Genomic DNA, 21,749 nt, shown 5'->3' on the forward strand with positions numbered 1-21,749 from the left:
TATTGGATATGATATTTGCAGTGCACACTGATGGCAAAGTGAATTCACTTTGCCCAACCCTTGATGCAACGGTTAACACAAAGCATAGGGAAGTTCCAACCACAACATCTGAACCAGCTGTGTGGGATCACTTTTAGTTATGGCGGCATTTGGATGTAGAAAAGAGGCTGGCAGCTGCATGTTTGATGAATGCACATATATTTTACTGCTGGTTGCCAGATTTGAGATTTTCTGTGCCAAACAGCAAGTTTTCTTGGGCCAGCTCTGCAAGTTTGCCCTCTTTCCATGGTTCTTGGATGTCCAATGCTGATGCTGGAAGTTCTACAGCTTCACAGGCCATGGAAATAGCAATACCTGGATTTATTTGCAGAAACCTATCTTGCGCAGCAAATTGTATAAGCTTCTTTTGTTTCTGAGTCAACTGAATGGATACTATTTTAAAAATACGACATCATTTAAAGTATTAAGAGTGTTATCATTAAAGTGTCACATACACATCAAAAGGGCTCTCTTTTTAAATATCTCTTTAGTAGATTACTCACCTGTATATTGTCCAAAATAAAATTCTAACTAGAATACTATAATAGCCATCCTATAAATCAGTAATGTACTACATGTGTAGGTCATGTCACAGGCGAATAGAGCAAAATGTCTGGCCATATGGTGGACTTAAGAGCCAGCTCATCTACATTCTCTGTTACCAGGCAACGTCTCGGACTTCAGTCTCAGATTGGCTAAATAATAATGACCCCTTAACCCTTAAAAATGATTGATATTCACAGTACTAGTCAGGTTACAATCACAAGGGGGAAATACTGGCAGCAATTAGGCACTAAGGAATTTGGCAACATTCAAACATTTTCCCCAAATCCAAAAGTATCATTATTGTTTCCTTTATGTGATTCAAATCTATAGGCTTGTTTCTACAAGGCTTCTTCTCCCTACCTTAGTCTGTGTGTGCAGATATTGAAATATATTAATCATACACAAATTGTTTGGCATCCTAACAATGCCCCACTAATTAGCCCAGGAACTGCCACCTCCCATAAGTTGGAAATCCCTCCACCACCTGTGCCTTGCTGTGCTCTGGTGACACAATTTCTTTTTCACCATTTCCCCCCAACATGTCAACTGTGTCAAATGCTGCTTACTGCCACAATGCTGCTCCATGACAGATAGGACCGCTTGTGGCAGAGATGAAAAACTAAAGAGTAACAGGCACATTTAGCAATGAAAGGAACAGATTTGTAAAGCTTGCTCAGGATGAATAGCTGCTACTTGGAAGTATAGCCAAAACACCTTTCCTTGAAATTCTAACTTCCCCACCCCCTTATGGCAAAGAGGAGAGTTATTAGGTACATAAGCACTTTCCCCTTGTAAATTACATTTGCATTCCACTGTGGTTTTCGGACTGTATTCTAGGGAAACCCTGGGCTTTCTCAGAGACTTATTCCTCAAGGAGAAAACTGGGTAACTACAGTGGTACCTCGGGTTAACAACTTAATTCATTCTGGAGGTCTGTTCTTAACCTGAAACTGTTCTTAACCCAAGGTACTATTTCTGGGTTAGTGGAGTCTGTAAGCTGAAGAGTCTGTAACTCGAGGTACCACTATACAGGGGAGCTTGCCTACTGGTCCTAAATTTCCCCCTTCAATATGCAGACAACAGGTGAATGTTGAATACATTCTTCCAGGACACACTCTCAGTCCACACGATGAAACAGAAAAGCCAAAGGACAGGGCCAGAATGACAATATTATGATGCCCCCATTCAAAATAAAAACAATATTAATCCATATATATATATATATATATATATATATATATATATGAAATAACATAAAACTTACATGTATGCTGAAATGTACATGCATGGATGTCATGTGCAACACATGACAGGGTCTACTTCCTCACATCATTTTGATTTAAACTAGTAGGACACCCTCTGGTTTAGTTGGTGACAATAAATAAAAAGAACAAAAATGGAGAAAGAGTGTGCACTGGAGTGTAAGGAAGTCTAAGAATTCTGACTTTTCCCATTATGACTACTTCAGTGCTTTTGTGAAATAAAAGGTAAAGGTAAAGGTACCCCTGCCCGTACGGGCCAGTCTTGACAGACTCTGGGGTTGTGCGCCCATCTCACTTAAGAGGCCAGGGGCCAGCGCTGTCCGGAGACACTTCCGGGTCACGTGGCCAGCGTGACATCGCTGCTCTGGCGAGCCAGAGCCGCACACGGAAACGCCGTTTACCTTCCCGCTGGTAAGCGGTCCCTATTTATCTACTTGCACCCGAAGGTGCTTTCGAACTGCTAGGTTGGCAGGCGCTGGGACTGAGCAGCGGGAGCGCACCCCGCCGCAGGGATTCAAACCGCCGACCTTTCGATCGGCAAGCCCTAGGCGCTGAGGCTTTAACCCACAGCGCCACCTGCGTCCCTTTTTTGTGAAATAGCAAATGTCAAATTATTTCCAATTCTCTCTCCCTCTCCCTCCCTACCCCCCTGCTTTGTTAGTGCTCTAAGCATGTGTTTGGTCTGCCTATTGGGTAATCCAGCACTGCCAAACGAGCTGGACCCACAAGCAACATGAACTGGGTGCACCATGGAACACCCTCCCAAATCTTCTGCAATATCCAGAAACTTTGTAGGAAATGTGCTACATGCAGACAAAGTAGCATGCAAATGGTTCTATGAATGAAGTGTGAAAACCTTGAGAATGTCTAATTTCTATGGAGCGAGACAATATCTACTCAGAAAGGCCTCATTTTTCAGACAACACTATTGTTCAGTGGGAGTTAATGATCCCAACTAGGGTCCAACTAGTGTGTGTACAACAATACTTTCCTGGTCCCTTCCCAACCCCTCAGGTTCAGTCCTCAAAACCCATCAATGAATGTGGAATGGCATGTGATAGCATGCGACAGTGTGAGGCTCCATATCATGTTGGGTCGAAGTCAACAATGATCCTACATTTTGTGGAATTGCTTTAGACAGATTGCAGTTTTATTTAGGAGAGAATAAGGTATGAATTAATTACAAAACTTAGGTACAACTGTATTTCTAGGCTCAGGATGTGTGTTCATGGATGATTACTTTCCTTACTGCAACCCATTCAAGTCCTTTATGATATAAATACACACTGGTGGATCAAACTAAGAACATGCATGGTTCAGTAAATGTTACCAGCTTACAATGCTAAAAGTAAAATGGGACACTTTGGAAAAGTATGGGGAAAACAAATTAATCCAAAATGACGTTGTCACATCTAATCTTTTGTTTTTGTTTTTAAGTGAGAAAATTAACAAAAAATGTAAGCTGTAATTATTCAAAAACATCAGTAAATTTATTCCTTATATTAATCCAAAAGATCTAGAGGACTGAGAATACTGGCTAATCTTTCAGGGAACAACAAAAACATTACTTTCTACTGTTTTCAGCTGGTATACACAAACACACAACTATGAGGAAATGAGAAATCCACACATGACCCATTAAGTAATTCAGATTTCTGTTTCATTATAGACCATTTTCATTGTGATTTACTCATTTGTCCACAAGGAACAGATTCAAATACTGCTTAAGGAGATATCTATTAATCACATTATCAGCACACCCCCACCCCCACTCAACTGTCTCCTTCCTTTCCCTCTTTCCAACTCCTCAACTACAGGGTTCTCACAACAAACTTTTAATCACAGACTCATATTCAACAGAACACAACAATCTTTCCATTTTGTGCAGCTGAAGATGCAAATCAAGCTGGGGTGAGGCTTGAGAACTATGCATTCCATCAACATAGAAAAGAAACCAGAGAGAGTTGCACTTACAGAATGAATGCTCCGCTCTAGAAAACTGTAGGCTCCACTTACATGAGGCTTCTGTGTAGTTTCCTGAAAATAAAAACAAACACAAAACCCATCACACTATGTTCTTGCTGCACCATCCTCCACATTTTATCCTAACCTTAAGAGTACAAAGAATTAGGAGAGGCAAAAGTAAGTATATATTCACACAGCAAATAGTTACTCTATGGAATTTACTCCTACAAATATTTAGTGATTGCCACCAACTGGGACTTGCTTGCTGATCGAAAGGTCGGCGGTTTGAATCCCTGCGGCGGGGTGCGCTCCCGCTGCTCGGTCCCAGCGCCTGCCAACCTAGCAGTTCGAAAGCACCTCCGGGTGCAAGTAGATAAATAGGGACCGCTTACCAGCGGGAAGGTAAACGGCGTTTCCGTGTGCGGCTCTGGCTCGCCAGAGCAGCGATGTCACGCTGGCCACGTGACCCGGAAGTGTCTCCGGACAGCGCTGGCCCCTGGCCTCTTGAGTGAGATGGGCGCACAACCCCAGAGTCTGTCAAGACTGGCCCGTATGGGCAGGGGTACCTTTACCTTACCAACTGGGATGGCATTAAAAGAGGATGAGATAAATTCATTAAGGCTGTGTGCTACCTCCAGTATCAGAGGCCTCTGAACAGCAGCTGGTGTGAATCAGAAGCATGCAAAGTGTACAGATGTGCTCAGGTCCTGCTAGTGGGATGCTGGATAGGATGAGCTATGTTCTGACTATGAAGTGGTTTCTGTGATTAAAAGATTGGTGTAGGTATGTATGAGTGATCTTTCCCTTGGAGAAGAGAGAAAGATCGAGGCTCATGTATTCCCTTCTCATTCTCTTCCAAGAGGCGAATGCCTGAAGCAGAATATCCCATGAATATTTGAATGGCAAACATACAATTGTGCAGTCAATTAACTTCAGGGTTTTCAGGTTCTCAGGAAGAATCTCAGGGGGAGAGGAAAGGTAGTATCTGATCAAGCACAGAAAAGTATTTATATCCCAATAACTGTACGGTCTAATGGATGGTTTTACAAGTTTCCTCACTTCTTCCCTGAGCAAGATTACACAGCATCCATCTTAATGACTAGCCAACAGATCGAAACCATCACAGTGAAAATGCAAAACTGCTGATGAATAATTTGAACTTTTCTGCTTTTCTCGCCTCTCCAGAACCCTTCAGCATTGCATTATAATGCAAGATTAAGAGAGTAGAAACCCAGCTTTGTGTGAGTTTCTTCTCTCTATCACTCAACATTGCTGGGAGAGCGTAGTGGTATATATTTTTATCTGTTGTATAAGCATAAGTTTGAAAAAAGTGGGGTGCAGGATTGTTCAGAGTGCCATAAAGGTCATCCATCCCCCCTTTCAGTATACAGATGCACACCATACATTTGAGGAAGATTCAATGCACATTGAAAGCACATAGTTTCCCTCAGAATTCTAGGAACTGTAGTTAGGGGTGCTGTAACTGTAGCTCTGTAAGGGCAAAAGTATAATTCTCAGGATTCTTCAGGGAAAGTCATGTGGTTTGAAGGCACATTGAATGTATGTTAAATGTATGTTGTGGATCTTTCTGAAGGCTAAATGCACACATTCTGAAAAAAAACAGAAAACTGAAATCCAACTTGAGTAGTAATTTGGATCAAGAGCAATGATGACACATTCAGGAGATTACTGTCAACCAAACATCAAATGCGAACCCACACACAAAATCAAATCACACATTTAATCCATTTAAAAAAACAAAAACAAAGCAAAACAGTCAAGTTATAAATAGACCTACATAGAGAATTGCTGGTCATTTAAATTTCCAGCTCCAATTAGATAAAGTTATCACCAACTGAAAGCCAGATTATCTTTGCTTTATAGGAAAGCCAAAAAGAAAAGAAAGCTTTTGAACTATGAGCAGGGCTATAATTAGACAACTTGGATTATTACTCCTGTTTTGAGGCTTGCTCTCCCTTTTGTCATTGTTACTGTTTTTGTTTGGCCTCCGTTTAATTTCCTGTCAGCCTTACAAGAGATTTCTAATGTTTGGGCTGTAGAATAAGTTCTGATTAAAAATAATCTTCCCAATTACAGCTTGGCACAAGCTAAGACTGCCACGTGTTCCCTGCCACTAACCTCTGGGTTTCTGTCTGCAGTAATTGTGTCTATATCAGCCCCTAACTGCAAATGAAAACCCAGGGGGCATATTCAGGCATCCAGCTTCCTGAGCCTTACCCATATCTCTTAATTTGCACTGTCTGTCAAAAGGAGATGCTCTCCAATGTACTAAAATGAAATCCTCAGAAACGGCAGGTCAAATGAACAAGGGGAAATGGGAGGGTTTGGAATTGAAAGTGGGGGGAGATGTAGCAGAAATCTGAGACTCAGATACGAGGGTGCCTCAACACTCTTCATTATAATTCCAATCCCTGTCCACATGCACACTGAAACTGGTTAACAAATTCCGAGGTCGCATTTTCTCTTTCATTACAGAATTTTCTCAATCCAAACATCCCATGCCTAAACTACTAAAATAAAATAAAATACTGAAGTTATGTGTTGTTGCTTCCGGTTTCCTTCTCATAAATGCATAGCCAATTCATGTGATAAAATGCAACAAAATAAGAGTAAAGGAAATACCAGGTTTTTCAAACAGCTTAGATTTAGCATATGGATGGACGCTTATTGATTGATGCTGCAACATCAAGTGAATGAACTGCTGCAATTTAAACATAGCAGACATATCACCTCCCAGTGGAAGGCTGGTTCATTAGGGCAAATGGGGCACTGCCCAACCAAGTTCACTGTGTCTTCAGACAGCCCCCCTACACACACCTGCCTGTCCAGGGAGTGGCACTGCCTGTCAGCTGATTCACAGCATTGCCTTTGTAGAACCCAGTATAGAGGAAGATGTGGGCAAACCCACAATTAGTTGTATTTGTCTGATATTGGGCCTGGTTCCATCTGCTGTTGGGCTCCATGCCTTCTACCCTTCCAGGCTCACTAGACACCAACCACCACTATGCCTAGTGTCACACAAAACACAAAGCTGGCCACAACTTCTCCAGTGGACCAAGCCTGCACATTCACCTTTCACCCTTCAACTGGTGGGAAATCAAGACAGATAGGTATAAATATGTGCCCAGGGAAACTTGTTTTCTTCTTTCCCCACACAAAATCAGAGAACAATATAGTGATATACTGCAAGGAGAACACAAGGGGCTTAGCTCACTCACTACATTCTGGGGTGTGTGGTTTTTAGACAGATATTAATTTCTGGTCTAATAGGCTGCCTGTCCACTTTTTCTCTGGAATCAAGTGTGGTGCTCCTGATGCTCTCAGTCTGTAGGTTTTTGTTTTTGTTTTGTTTTTTGTTTGTTTTTGAAGGGAAAGGAAGTTGGACAATAAATTTCCTGCCTCACTGAGTGATGTGTAGCAGTTCCACATTTAGTAAAACATCAGAATTGCAGGCAGTGGGGCTGGAAGGGCGTCTTGTTACTTTTAGGGTTGGAACTGCAGCTCTGCAGCTCCTTGCATTCCTCCTGCTCAACCTGCATGTTTTAAAATGAGCAGCATGTTCCAAAAGCACTAAAGAGAAAAACAAATAAATGAACGAAAACCTCCAGTACGTTATCCTCTCAAAGAAACCACCACAGTTGAGTTACCTCGGGATATCTTACCACCGAGTAGAATAAGAACGAGTGAAACAATCTGTCTAGCTTCCTCTCTTGTCAGTAAATCCCACAGAGGTCAATAGAGGTATTAATGTGATTAAATTATTCAAATACTTTAGGGGTTCCATTTTCTGGTCCTGAAATTTTAATCAGTACTATGATCACCCAGAACTGCTGTGCCTGTACATACACAATTGCAAAAATAAAATACTTTGAAGAATAGAACTATTACTTTTGAACCAGCATTCAATTTAGCACCATTATGTGTCAGAATATGGTGAAGATAAGCATTAGGAAGTCACAATTGTTTTGCTCATTCATCAGCGTTTTATATCAACTCCTATTTTTCAGCACAACGTTTTTCCCATTTCTATTATCAAGATTAATAACCCAACAATGCACAAAAGCATAGACTGGACTGAGGTAGGGAGAAGGGTGGGGGAAGAAAAAGACTATGATTTACTTCCTCTGATTACTGTTTTATTTACACTGCTGAGAACATTCTATTTTTCTGCTTCATAATTTAGCACTTGTCCCATAAAGGAACATTAAGGCAAATCACCCCTTCTGTTTAACCACAGCATGCTAAACTGTACTCTAAAGTAATCCACTTTAGAAAACAACAGCAGCAACAACAACAGTGTTTTCCTATAGCACTTGCAACCAGATAACCAGAAATAAGGAGAGGAGACACAGGGAAGTGGTTTGAAGTAAGGCCAACCACATTGCATTAATGATCTGCAGAGGTAAAATTCCATGAGCAACTTATACTGCTGCCTAGCTTTACTAATCAAAAGGTAAGCCTGTCACTGCCCAGAGTGTGGGTTAGTATTTTACTCTATCTGTTCTTACTATTTAAACATGTGTAAGTGAGGTGCAAAAATGCAACACAGAAACAATAAAATGCTGTAATAGAAATAGGAGATACAAGACAAAACCCAGCAGAACAGTATTATAAAATAGGACTTCTGTAATAATGGGGCCCTGTCCTATAGGTCAGGCAGGGAAATACAAGGCATGTGAAGCACCAGAAGGAAGAGTATTCCAGAGTGCAAGGGCAATGGTAGAAAATACCCATTTTTGTCTTACTGCTCTATGACATTCTGTAGGATGTGGTGCCTTGAGTATAATGTCCCCAATGAAGGGATACGTATTCTTTCAGATGATACAAGCATCCAAACATCAGAACTAGGAAAAAGGAACTCACCATATCTCCTCTGATAAAAGTGGTATGTGTGGGGTTCTGGGTCCTTTTGGCTTATTATATCTCATGCTAGACATAGTACCAAAGATGTATGGGTTGGAGCACACTAGGAGGCAGGGCTGGAAGCCAAACAACAAGCCACTTCTGGTGCAGTTCCTAAACATGCTCCAGGGCTGGGGAAGAGCAGGTGGAGGATATATAAAACCTTCTGCCTGTTTCCTCCCTCTTCCTTCTTCAAAAGATGTGGTGCCCAGCTCACCATCCCGCTATGCAGTGTGACTTAGCTGGTTGCCACAGTTAGGGCACAGCAAGAAGTTCTGTCTTCTCCCGTGGATGGTTGGTGGGCAGGGATTTTTCCACTAACTCCAAACTGCAATGTTGGAGAAGTGCAGTTAGAGGTGAGAGCTGGATAATGAAGTTGACTGGTTTTATCTGGACCCTTGACAGCTGTGTATATGAAATAGAAGAAGTTGGCACAAGTTGTGAATACCCTGAGGCACTTTCCAAGTGAACAGTGACCCCAGAGACTGTGGGAACAGCGACACATGGCTGTGGGAACCATGGAGAAGGGTATAGATCACTTCTGAGGTTAACCCTCACTCTAAGGACACATGAATCAGGAAGAGCTGCCTCCTCATATGAATGGGTATGACAGGGAGAAAGAAGTGGAATTTGCACCACATTTCACCCATGTGGGGTAGGTTCACCCAATTTCCCGTACATGGTCTTTTTTCCCTGAGCAGCTCATACCACCCAACTGTTGGCATCTGTCTGTCTCAGGAGACAATGGAAGTGTGTGCCTTCAGGGGCAAACTGATGGAGTTACAGCTCCAGCTGTGACTACAGAGACTGATAAGGGAGAGACATGTTTTGTTGCAGCTGGGGCAGATGAAGGTGTTTGACTGTGTTGATGCAGGTATACTAGGGCGTTTCTTATTTCTGTGCTCCTCCCAGCTGTCATTCCTCCTCTGGTCACTGCTGTTGTTCAGAAAGTGGCCCGAGTTATATCCCATACCTTGTGTCTTGCCTCTTTATTTCTGGTCTCCTAACACAATGCTAATTACACAAATGCAAATAACATGAACGTTGTGTTGTTGTTCTGTAAACAACACCACGGGGAAACAGAACAGTAGAAGAGGTGAAGTTTTAACTCATTCTCTCCCTGCCACGGTCACGAGAGTAATCACCTCTGGTATTTGCATTTCAAGGGGATTTCGAATTGGCACCATTTGGGATATATCCAGGCAATTAATGTCACATCTGGCTTGGCCCTCAGAATCTCCTGCATCTCATAAAGTAGCATCCAGCAGCTCTTTCATCCTCATTAGTCACTCTGCTATGGCTTCTCCTGAGGGAAGAAATTATTATCCTGCAGTCTGATAATAGCAGGTGGACCCTCACTTTTCATGAACTGCTTGGTTGCATCTGTGTGTGCCTGGAACAGAAGGCGGTGTTCTCAATATGGCAGTGATCATTCAGAGAACAATTATGCTGAAGCTCTATGAACAGAGATCATACTGTATATAATGCTGATCATATGGCTTGGGTAGGTTTGTATAATCAGAAGCAGGTTCTTCATAAGTACAGAGTTGTGGCTATTTATGATCTACTCAGAGTAGACCCACTGACATTTATGTGCATCCAAGTCTATTAATTTCAATGTGTCAGTAGAACTTAATTGAATACAGCCCATATAATTTTTATAGTGGGTTGGAGCCAACGTCCTATTTTACTGTATTCCAGCCTGACGCTGAATCTCACAGACATGGAGGCAAGGCAGGAAACTAGGTAAACTAGCTATGGAAAGGCTGGTCAGAAGTTTCAGGACCATAAAAAAAGGTAAAGGTACCCCTGCCCGCACGGGCCAGTCGTGTCCGACTCTGGGGTTGCACGCCCATCTCGCTTAAGAGGCTGGGGGCCAGCGCTGTCTGGAGACACTTCCGGGTCACGTGGCCAGCGTGACAAGCTGCATCTGGCGAGCCAGCGCAGTACACGGAAACGCCGTTTACCTTCCCGCTAGTAAGCGGTCCCTATTTATCTACTTGCACCCGGGGGTGCTTTCGAACTGCTAGGTTGGCAGGCGCCGGGACCGAGCAATGGGAGCGCACCCCACCGCGGAGATTCGAACCGCCGACCTGACGATCAGCAAGTCCTAGGTGCTGAGGTTTTACCCACAGCGCCACCCGCGTCCCCATAGATAGCTCCAAGTGAGCAACTTTCTCCAGGAAGCTTAAGAGCATACTGAGGCACTTTAAGCCTCTTCCAGGCTCCACCCACTTAAAGCCTATGGCAAGTGGACACTACTCCATTCTATAGCCTCCCATCTAATGTTCCCAGTGCACCACTGATCCAGTGAAGTGTGATGGGAGGCATTTGTTTCCTTAGACTCAGCTGCCCACAAGGATCCAGAGGCCCCAGAGGCTCTGGTGGTCCAGGAGCTTATTTCAGGGGCTCCTGTCTGACAGTTTGAGTCACAGTAGTGCCCTGATCTCCAGCAGCCATCTCAGAAGCCTGACCTCCATGAGGCTCCTTAAATGGTGCCTCTGTAGCTTCTGACTGTGTCTGGGTTTGCCCGTGTTACCTCCAGAGAACCACCCCTGCCATTGCTTAGAACTCAGAATAGGTTGCAACTGTTTTAATGAAACAATCTAAAGAAACAACCTTAATTGTGGTATGGGCATGTGCTTTAGTGGAAATGCAATCCTTCCACAAAAGAAGAAGAGTTTGGATTTGATATTCTGCTTTATCAGTACCCTAAGGAGTCTCAAAGTGGCTAACATTCTCCTTCCTCCCCCACAACAAACACTCTGTGAGGTGTGTGGGGCTGAGAGACTTCAAAGAAGTGTGACTAGCCCAAGGTCACCCAGCAGTTGCATGTGGAGGAGCAGAGACGTGAACCCAGTTCACCAGATTACAAGTCTACCGCTCTTAACCACTACACCACACTGGCTCTCCACAAAAGACTTTACCATCCAGCATGTTCCCAGGCAGAAGGGAAATGGTTATTAAGCTTCTCCCTTCAGGACGTTTCCCTGCAATCCATATTCATCCATTTCTTTAAGGCAATCAGTGAAACAATACCTTCCCTACATCTGTAAAAAGAAATTCTATTGTTCCCAGATTGCTTGATGGAGAGGTTTAGAAAAAGATCAGATCCACTGCCAAACAACTGATCAATAACTTCCTTTACTCATTCCATATATTAAAGCACCTTGAAGCTAGAGCTCAAACTGAGGGCAAACTTGTTAAAACAATTCCAGAAAGTGCATGCTTTTCAGAACCTCTCTCCCTGCTGATCCCTATCTCCAGTTTCCAAGCAATATTTAGCACCAAAAACGTTGTTACTTAAAGAACACTCTTAGGCATATAACAAAAAGAAACCAACCTTATTAAAAATAATTTATGCCCCTAAACATATGTTGCCTTCCTGTACTTCAAATTTCTGGACAATATGTAGTGAGCAAATCATAACATTTGAAATTGAGGCCTATGCTTCAGATATCATCTTAAAATGCACTGCTTGGTGCTCTCCACTTCTCCATGCACGAAAAACAGTACCAGGGACAGTGCTGCAAAGTTAAGATTCTTTTGGATGAGAGAGTGTTGCAGAGTTCAAGTATTGCTAATATTTGCTGTGTTTACAAATACAGACAAAGGGCAGAAGCAAGTAGACTCCTAGAAAACGCAGGCATAAGACCCCAGAGAGCAATTTGTGTAGCACACCAGTACGTTGGTGGCACCCCAACTTTTGGTAAATACCAGCTAGGAAATAATTCGTTCCCAGGGTAAAACTAGGTGTGTGTTTAATGTGCATGGTATTTTATTCTTTTTATAAAAAAATGCAAACATCGGCCCCTCCATTGGAAGGAAATTCCCAATTGCTGCCAATGTAAATAGCAATTTCAGAGGAGAAACTCTGAGAAACTGAGCACACAAGGAAAGGAAGGCAGGGGAGGAGAAAAGACGGAGCACACAGATACAAGATTTGTTTTTTGTACCGATACATCACAGTTTATTGAAATGAGTCTGTTATGTCTGAACTAGCCAAAATTTTCTTTAAAGAATGTTTGTAGCCCACCTGTTATATAATATAAAGTGTTGAATTAGAATTGGAATAAATATTTTGCAACAAATGAAATTTGAAGCAAACCTCCAAGTTCCATGTTGGGCAATATATTTAGGAAATCTGATGGCAGGAGTTCTGGTAAGACTAGTGAATTTATTCAGGGGATCCCCATGCATTCTGAATGTGGTTGATTGGCGGTGGGGGGCAGACAGCACTATGAATAATATCACCAACCTGGGAAGGTAGGCTATCTAGGAGAAGGAAAACACTGGTCCTAAAATTCCACTGCCTTGCAGGATATCTTCAGGAGAAGAAAAGGCTAAGGAGTAAACCCTACACAAATCCAGAGTGCAGTCCCTAAGACAGTTGGATGGCACCTTGTACGCCTCCTTCCAGCAACTCCTGCAGCCAAGCTCATGCCAAGTGTATTGCTCTGTTTTCCTTTAGACCACTTCAGTGAGGTAAGAGGGGGGTCTTGTCGTCTGGGCGGCCCAGTACCTCCATATACACTGCCCAGGCTTGTGCCCTAGGGAAGTCACTTCAGTGCTGATAACACAACAATTTGACTTCACACACAAACACCCCGGAGGTACACTCTATTGTCTCTCAAGACAGAGAGATGCCAACCCCAACTAATTGTTGTGACAGTTTGTTCCTATCAGATTTTTTTACTCTAAGGCCAGTAGCCAGACCATGAAGCTTAACAACACATTGTTCGAATTATGCAAAATTGGCATTTTAAAATGAATTATGAAGTTTCATAAGTTTTACTTCTGCACTGTTCGTGTATCAAAATATTTATTAGTCCCTAGACAGCTCCACATGTGGTTGACTTGGGTACCTCTAAATAATTCAAACTTTTCTGCAGTAACTTATTTCAGCAATTCCTTTGATGCAAGGCAGGAAGAGAACATTTATTACAAGCAGCAAGACGAACCCATATAATTAATATTTTGATACATTTCACCTTCCTGGATGTTTGCTCTTACATTATTAGCTTTGTATGAAATAAATAACACTTTTCTGACAACTTGTTATCCCACTTTTAGACAAGATGCTTCAATTTATATAATTACTTTACTTGATTTATTGATGCACCTCTGCTTATGTTACATATTCTGTTAATGTGCTATCAATGTAATTAGTTGTTTCTAGGCGGAAATCACTGTTTTTAATCAAGCTAGCATTTTTATTGCTTCTACACAATCAAAACACCCTTTCATGACTTCATTGCTCTTTCTCCTCATTTCTCTTTCATGTGTTTACACTTGTGAGGGGGGGGGGAGGTTGGCACTGATAGTGTTCCCCCCCCCGGCTCAATACAGTACTCCAAAAGCATTTTCTCATAACTTGAGCTATAGAGAGCAATAGTTTGGAAGCACATTTTAATCAAAATTTTGAGAAAACAAGCCAGGTTTTGTGGCAGACATTTTGTGGCCAAAATGTCACCACTCTCTGGATATTCAGCTTTTCTTTCCTTTTTTTACTTAGGGCTGCAATCCTGGGACTTAGCTAGATGGGTAAAGAAAAAGCAATTTATATGTGTTGTATATGTGATATAACATTGTGCCACCAGATTGCGCTGTGGAGTCCCATTTTTCTCTACCTGTAAAGTAATGGTAAAGGGACCCCTGACCATTAGGTCCAGTTGTGACTGACTCTGGGGTTGCGGCGCTCATCTCGCTTTACTGGCCGAGGGAGCCGACGTTTGTCCGCAGACAGTTTTTCCAGGTCATGTGGCCAGCATGACTAAGCGAACCAGAGCAGCACACGCAAAAGCCGTTTACCTTCCCACCGGAGCGGTACCTATTTATCTACTTGCACTTTGACGTGCTTTCGAACTGCTAGGTTGGCAGGAGCAGGGACCGAGCAACGGTAGCTCACCACGTCGCGGGGATTTAAACTGCCGACCTTCTGATCGGCAAGTCCTAGGCTCTGTGGTTTAACCCACAGCGCCACCCGCGTCCCAGTATAAATGGAGTAGATAGAAGCTAATAGTGTATAATCTAAACCTCAGATCATGGCTAAGGTCTCTCCTCCTTAACATGATCTGGAACCAAAGTTTGATTTTCGGATAAAAGGTTTGGATGACACACTAAGCCAAACTGTGCTTTAACTACCATCCCACACCTAAAATAAAATAAAATAATAATAATTCATTGCTTATACCCCACCCATCTGGTCGGGCCTCCCCAGCCACACTAGGCAGCTTCCAACAGTATATTAAAAAGACAATAAAACATCAAAAATTTAAAACTTCCTTAAACAGGGCTGCTTTCAGCCCATGGACAAGCAATTGGGTGAAGTCAAATCCCTGTGCAATCATTGTAATCTACGCACTGGTTTACCATGATGAGTGTAGCAGGCCATGATTATTTTTAAGGCTTCCCTGCCTCCTTGGGCACTAGGGGAGTCCTCCTTGACCAAGTCATGCCTGGCCCTTAAATGCTGATGAGAGACCATATGGGCCTCTTTCTCTCTCCATGCCCCTGAAGACATTCCAGACTCAGAGTTTAGGGAAGCATGCCCCCACTGCTCCGGAATCAAAGCAAAGCTCTGACATAATACTTCTGGTGATAATATAAGATTTGAGTCTTCAAAGCGGGAAGGATTGGGTAAAACCAACACATGGTTTTACTGCCAGCCCCCCACCCTTGCAAAATGTATATAGTTTGTTTGTTTGTTTATTGAATTTATATCCCAGTCTTTTCCTCCAAGGAGCTCAAGGCAGTGTACATAGTTCTTCCCCAACTCATTTAATCCTCACAACAAGCCTGTGAGGTAGCTTAAGCTGAGAGCCAGTGACTGGCCCAAGATCACCCAGTGAGCTGCATTTATGGCCAAGTAGGGATCTGAACCTTGTTCTCGCAGATCCTAGTCCAACACTCTAAGCACTACACCACACACTGGTTCTCACATAGATGGCTCCTCACACAGAGAATGGGAACACATGGAGATCAGAGAAACAGAATAACATCTTGTGGAATAAATGCTTTATTTAATAAAGAGGTTTAGCAATAAAGGTTTAGCCACAGAAATATGAAAAATCCTGCACTCAGGTTCTGGTTTTGGGCTTCCCACAGGCATCTGGTTGGCCACTGTGAGAATAGGATGCTGGACTAGATGACTGGCCTGATCCAGCGGTCTATTCTTATTCTCCTCACCTGCATAGCACTTCTCATTCTGAAGAAATGGATTCCAGAAATATCTCATTTAACCTATTCATAAAGGTGTATTTAAAAAAAAAAAAACTAGTGAAAGAAATATTGTTACACTTCCAAATTCTGCTGGTTTATTTAAGCCTCAACATTTATAAATAATGGAGAATATAAAAACAATTAACTTTGGCATTATAAAAAAATGTAAGAGGGCTGAGAGCAATTTAAGTCAAGGCTTGCCCAGTGATAGTCACAGAAATTTATAATAGGACCTGAGAAAAGAATAAGTACCTTTCACCAGATGTACTGTGAATCACACCTTCATTGCAGCTGTGATCCTTGGGGTTTACCCTCCCTAATCACAGCTGAGCAATAAAGGAGGCTCATTAAATGGAATGTAACAGACACTGAATGTAACAGATTAACTGTGCTACGCAACCTCAGCTTCAAATAGAGAGGGCTGGAGATCATTTCAAAGTTCAAATGAATTTTAAAGGGAGAGGGAGAGAGTCTGACGGCAAATGCTGTCAGGGAGCTTTTGTGCAATTTAGTTATGAGTTATGAACTGAGCAGTTTATTTGTGGAAAGTGGTGTCTATGATCCACAGGCTAGCCTTATTCAGTCATTCCCAAGTTGCATGCAAAGTAATAAGTGCTTACAGTGGTGGTAAGGTAGTCCTGGTGCACTGGGAGGCCCCTTGTGCTCATCCCACAATGGTCATATCCTCTATATGAAGAGCTGTGAAAAAGCAGCTGGTGATAGAGGTTGGAAGGAATCCTGTGAGACATCTACTTCAGCTTCTCTTACTTCATAATGGGATAAGTCCTTCCCCAAAGCTCCTTTTTTTAAAAAAAAAAAAGGTTATGCCTCAGCTAACTGCATATCTGGGAGTTGTGTCATCATGCAAGGAAGTACAGCTGGCTACAAAGTTGTGACATCAAGTGAGCCAAGTTTTTGAAATCTGAGAAAGAATGCTAAGAACATAAGAAGGGCTTGCTGGATCAGGCCAATGGCAATCTAGTCCAACACCCTGTTTTCAAAATGGCCACACGGATGCCTCTAGGAAACCCACAAGAAGAATTCACACAGTAGAAGAAAATTAATATGATGTCAAACAGAGTGAAGAATCAAAATATTATTTTCTCCTCCTGTCACCTCCTCCCCAATGATTAAGAGCATTATGATGTGTTTTTGCAGTAAAAAAATGTTTTTAAAAAGCAGCTGAATTTTCTCTTGCAATTATAATGCTGTCAGTTTTTTATTATTAGTGTTAATAATAGTTTCATGAAGTTGGTAATATTTGTTGGCACATTTGAGGTTAATATTCTGGCCAATGAATTGAGAAACTAGTCTCATTTTATAAAAATAAAGTTGTTGTTTTTTACACATCTTTTATGCTGGAGGCCATATTAAAATGTGTATGCTTTAAAGTCTTCTAATTCTTTAGAGAAATGTTTACCACATTTTTATTTTTTAAAAATATAAGTATGCTTTATATTGATGGAAAGTATGGGAACAATTATGGTCCAATTCATGTAACAGATTTTTAATCTCTCTTGGGAATCATGATAAAGATTTGCATGCCTCTAAATTTCATCAAATTCTGTCCAGAAATAAAATTATACATATAAATAAATAAAGCTGCACAGTAGAAAAGCTTGTTGATGGATTAGGTTTAGTTTGGCAAGCCTATTCTGCTCTTGAAGGGTTACGTTGTCTGTAAATTCCATCTCCTTCTGCATTTTGTCCACTCATAATAATTAATTTGGAGATGGGGGAATGGATCTGAAGCAAGACTCTGAATCAAATTGGGCAGACCATGAAGCATTTCAGACTGAAACCACAGTATGTTGCAAAAAAAAAAAAAAAAAATCATATCCAAACCACATCTTGATGACAGTGCAAACTGCTAATTTACTCTGCATAAAATTCATCTTTTTAAAAAATAGCATTGATATTTTTATTTGCTACAACCTGAATATAATAATATAATATAATAATTGACAAGGGAAGTCAAGACTTTTATTTATATATTGACTTCAACATAATACAGCTGTCCTAGTGCTGCACTCCTTCAGAATACAGCTTATGGGGACTATGCATTTGAATGTGGCCCAACTCATTACTTGCCTATACTGCAATCCCACACAGAACCTTTTCGATACCTCCCTAAGACTACCTTCCTAAAAAAAAATCAGGGAGAGTCACAGCCAGGGAGAGGGCACTCTCTGCAGCAGCCCCTAAGTTGTGGAATTCCCTCTCCATAGAGGTGAGCTTGGCTTCTTCTACTTTATAGCTTTTGGTGAATGCTACACCTGGCCTTTTTGAACATGAGGTGTGTGTTTTCAGGACCCATCCCATTCCTGTGACCACACTTTTTAAATTCTCAACTTTAAATGGTTGTATCCTGACCTGAGACCTGCTGGTGAAGGATGGGCAATTCATTGAACAACAACAACAACAATGAACAAAATACTGCACATACCCATGATATAGTGTGAGTTGGAAACTTCTTTGTGGTGCAATACTCAGCAGCCTCCCTCCATCCTACTGGAACGGCAATTCCATGCAGAATATCAATGAAATTAACATGACTCATGTTCTGTTCTCATATGCAACACCACTGCATTGGACTGCAGTATAGACAAGTAGTTCCCAAACCGTGTATGGGGAGCTGGGGGACCTGGAAAGACTGTACTATAGGATGCATGCAAATTGAATTACTATACATAATGGCATACAGAGATGTAGGGTAGCCCATTTTAAATATGTACAGTCCTCTATAAATATGGAAATGTGTCTCTGGGCAGCTACTTCATCAAATTGCCAAACTGCCTCTTTACTCATGAGTTTAAAATGCATGAAATCTGTCCCAAAAATCTTACATCCTCCCTTAAAAAAAATCCCTCACAGTTCAGTTGCAAAACACACCAGTTTATATACTTAGGTTTCTAGATGAAAAATGTTCATAATAACTGCAAAGTAATAGACTCAGTAGATGGCAGACAATAATTTGACAAATGAGATGGAGGAAGTATTTCAGCAGGGCGGCTTCATTCGTTTTATTTGATTTCTTTGCAGTTCTTTGATTTCTTAATCATCAGTGTATAGCAGGAAAATGCTTAGATTCAGTCTGTTGCACACTCTGGAATGCATCTCAGGGCTCTGTTCCCACGCTTCATTCACACACCCAGCAAAAGAAAAGAAAAGAAAAGAAAAGAAAAGAAAAAGACAGATACATTTCCCACTGAAGAATTCTAGCATTTCTGAGAACCAACCTGGGGATTCATTTGCTGTGCCATTACTTAAAAAAAAAAAAAAAAAGCTCTCTCGTACCAACATGAATAGTATAACCAATCTCCATAAGCTTGTCTGCGAATAGAACATTAAGTATTATACAGCTTGTGAAACAGATAATTAGAATGTTAAGAAGTTTCATAAGTTATATCCTCCATGGGGAAACCGTAAAGTTTTTGGCTCTCCATAATAGTCACAGGCCTTTTGGGAGGACACACAATAAGACTTCCAGATATAGTCAAATGCTACCAACTCCTGAAGAAGGAAGTATCAGTTAAAAACCTGTCAGTTTAAGAAGTTGCTTTTGATCCGTTAGTCCCTAGGGATTTTTTTTCTGAAGGTGTTCCACATATCTAATGTTGTATCTGAATAGTATTTTCACTATATATATTTTTCAGTTATTACAGATGTGGATATTATGAGACAGCTTGTATCCAAATGGAAAAGAGTATAAAATGGAAGAGCATATGTTTTGGAGGCAGAAGGGGCCTTCCAGGAACCAGTATCAGGTGATGGGAAGAACCTTAATCTTCTGGAGACCCTGGCAGAGTAGACTGTACTGGGCTTGAAAGACAAAGAGTTTATCTGGAACAGCTCCCCATGTTCCTAAATGAGGTTGAATTCTAATAGGGGTGTATACTATGTGAAACATTTGATCATCAATAGTCCGTGTGGTGTAGTGGTTAGGGTGTCAGACTAGGTAGGACCTGCAGGACCAGGCTTCTAATCTCCACTCAGCCATGAAGCTCATTAAGTCACTTGGCACCATGCACATTGTACACATTTGTATGCAATTTTGTCTGATATTTTGCAAGCAATTATAATATAATGCATTTTTGGTATGTTGATATCATTAATAGACTCTTTTTATGCACACTTTAGTATATGCTTGTCTGAATAACTAGCTGGAAAACTCATTGAAAAATTTGGATTAGGGCAAATTTCAGAGGATGACTCTTTTTCGGTTCTCATCTTGTTTTGGAAAGTGTGAATTAGGAAAGTTTGTTTTAAATGTGAGATGAATGGAATTTCTCGCTCATCCTTACAGCACAGCCCTTGGATATCAGGCACTCTCCAGAGAAACACTGTGCATGGGCATTATACTACAGTCTGTCTCTCTCTCTCTCTGAATGTGGTTCCCATCCTTCACTTCTGCTCCCTGCCGTAGGCAGTCTTGCTTTAAGTCCCATTGATTTCAATTTCAACTGGACTTCGGCATGCATACATTTCTCTGCATTGCACCCCCAGTGCTAGACAAGAGTGAGATTGCATTAAACTTTAGCATAATATACAGCTACTCTGAAACAGCATTATCCTTTTCTTAGTGTGAAATTAATTTGTTCACCAGAGAAAATAAATCATTGGTGGGACAAAGAAAATTGATTTTTACAACACCTTTCACTTGTTTTACTCTTCGTGGTATTAACTATGTTAGATTCTGAGAGTGTTTATAGGCATTATAAAACATTTAAATCTTGATGTATTAAGGCACTTGAATAGCTCCTGGGTATTAGTAAGAGAATTATATTAGGATTAGTCTGGGTATCAATCTTGGTATCTGGCACATTGCTAAGGAAACTGCTGTTTTATCCTCATTGAGACCCTAAACAGAACTTCATTATCTTACACTGAAAAAAGAGAACAGATACTGGCAGTGAGCTGCCCCCAAATGTACGTGGGTCACCAAAAACAGTAAAACACAAGTAATTCAGCATAAATGATCAGGCTGTAATCCTATGCCTACTTACCTAGGAGTAAGTCCCATGGAACTCAGAGAGACTTACTTCTGAGTAAAAATCACTGGATTGTGCAGCATCTTCTCTGAAATATTATTATGTGCAAGGTACTTAAAATAAACTAGTCATAGATCACACAATGGGAGAAATTAAGGACTAGCGTGATGAAAATTTATAGGAGAACACAGATGTAAGAAATCAATATTTTAGGGTGGCAGCACCACACTTTTGAACTCCCTTTACTAAGTACTCTTTTCAGTGCCTGCTAAAAACATTTTTTGTTTGGCTACCAGATATGTAGAAGGTTGGTATCTGTTTCTAGCTTATCGTTAAATTTCAATTATTATTTGAATATTTTAAATAGCTGTTTTAAACCATATTTATTGATTTTTTTTGTTTTCTTCTTTTTTTGCAATCAAGAGATATATAATTTTTTCGAAATAAATAAATAAAATTGGCATCAGATAATACTACGGGTCCATACTAAAGGTTCACCTGAGGTCTACTCAAAGCAGACCAACTGAAATTAGTGGATCTCTGTCATGTCCCTTAATTTAAATGGGTCTACTCTGCATATAACTGGGGCTGGATCCATCCAACTGCTTCCAAATAGTAGCCACAGTTTAGTGTGAATATCTCTAAATATTCATATTTTTGTACACAGTTTTAACCAATGTACATATTTTTGAAGCAATTTCCCCTAATATAATGCATTTCAATTTTGTTTTCACCAATATCTTTTTATATGCAATTTCCCTTAATAAATGCATTTCTGTAAACATTGTTGGGTTGGAGAACT

The 21,749-nt window shown here is 41.1% G+C and overlaps 1 protein-coding gene across 20 annotated transcripts in view; it reads right to left on the bottom strand.

Annotated features, from left to right (window-relative positions):
- RBFOX1 (RNA binding fox-1 homolog 1) overlaps nucleotides 1-21,749 on the bottom strand; it is a 1,485,186-nt gene that overhangs the window by 850,659 nt on the left and 612,778 nt on the right. For 19 of the 20 annotated variants that reach the window (XM_079952553.1, XM_079952527.1, XM_079952530.1 and 16 more), the window contains one exon: nucleotides 3,822-3,884. The exons of the other annotated variant lie outside the window; for it this stretch is intronic. In XM_079952553.1, coding sequence (XP_079808679.1) covers nucleotides 3,822-3,884 — 63 coding nt within the window. The remainder of the gene's footprint in view (nucleotides 1-3,821; nucleotides 3,885-21,749) is intronic. 20 annotated transcript variants of the gene reach the window in all.

Source organism: Podarcis cretensis (assembly GCF_951804945.1).
Source record: "Podarcis cretensis genome assembly, chromosome: 14".
Taxonomy (NCBI): domain Eukaryota; kingdom Metazoa; phylum Chordata; class Lepidosauria; order Squamata; family Lacertidae; genus Podarcis; species Podarcis cretensis.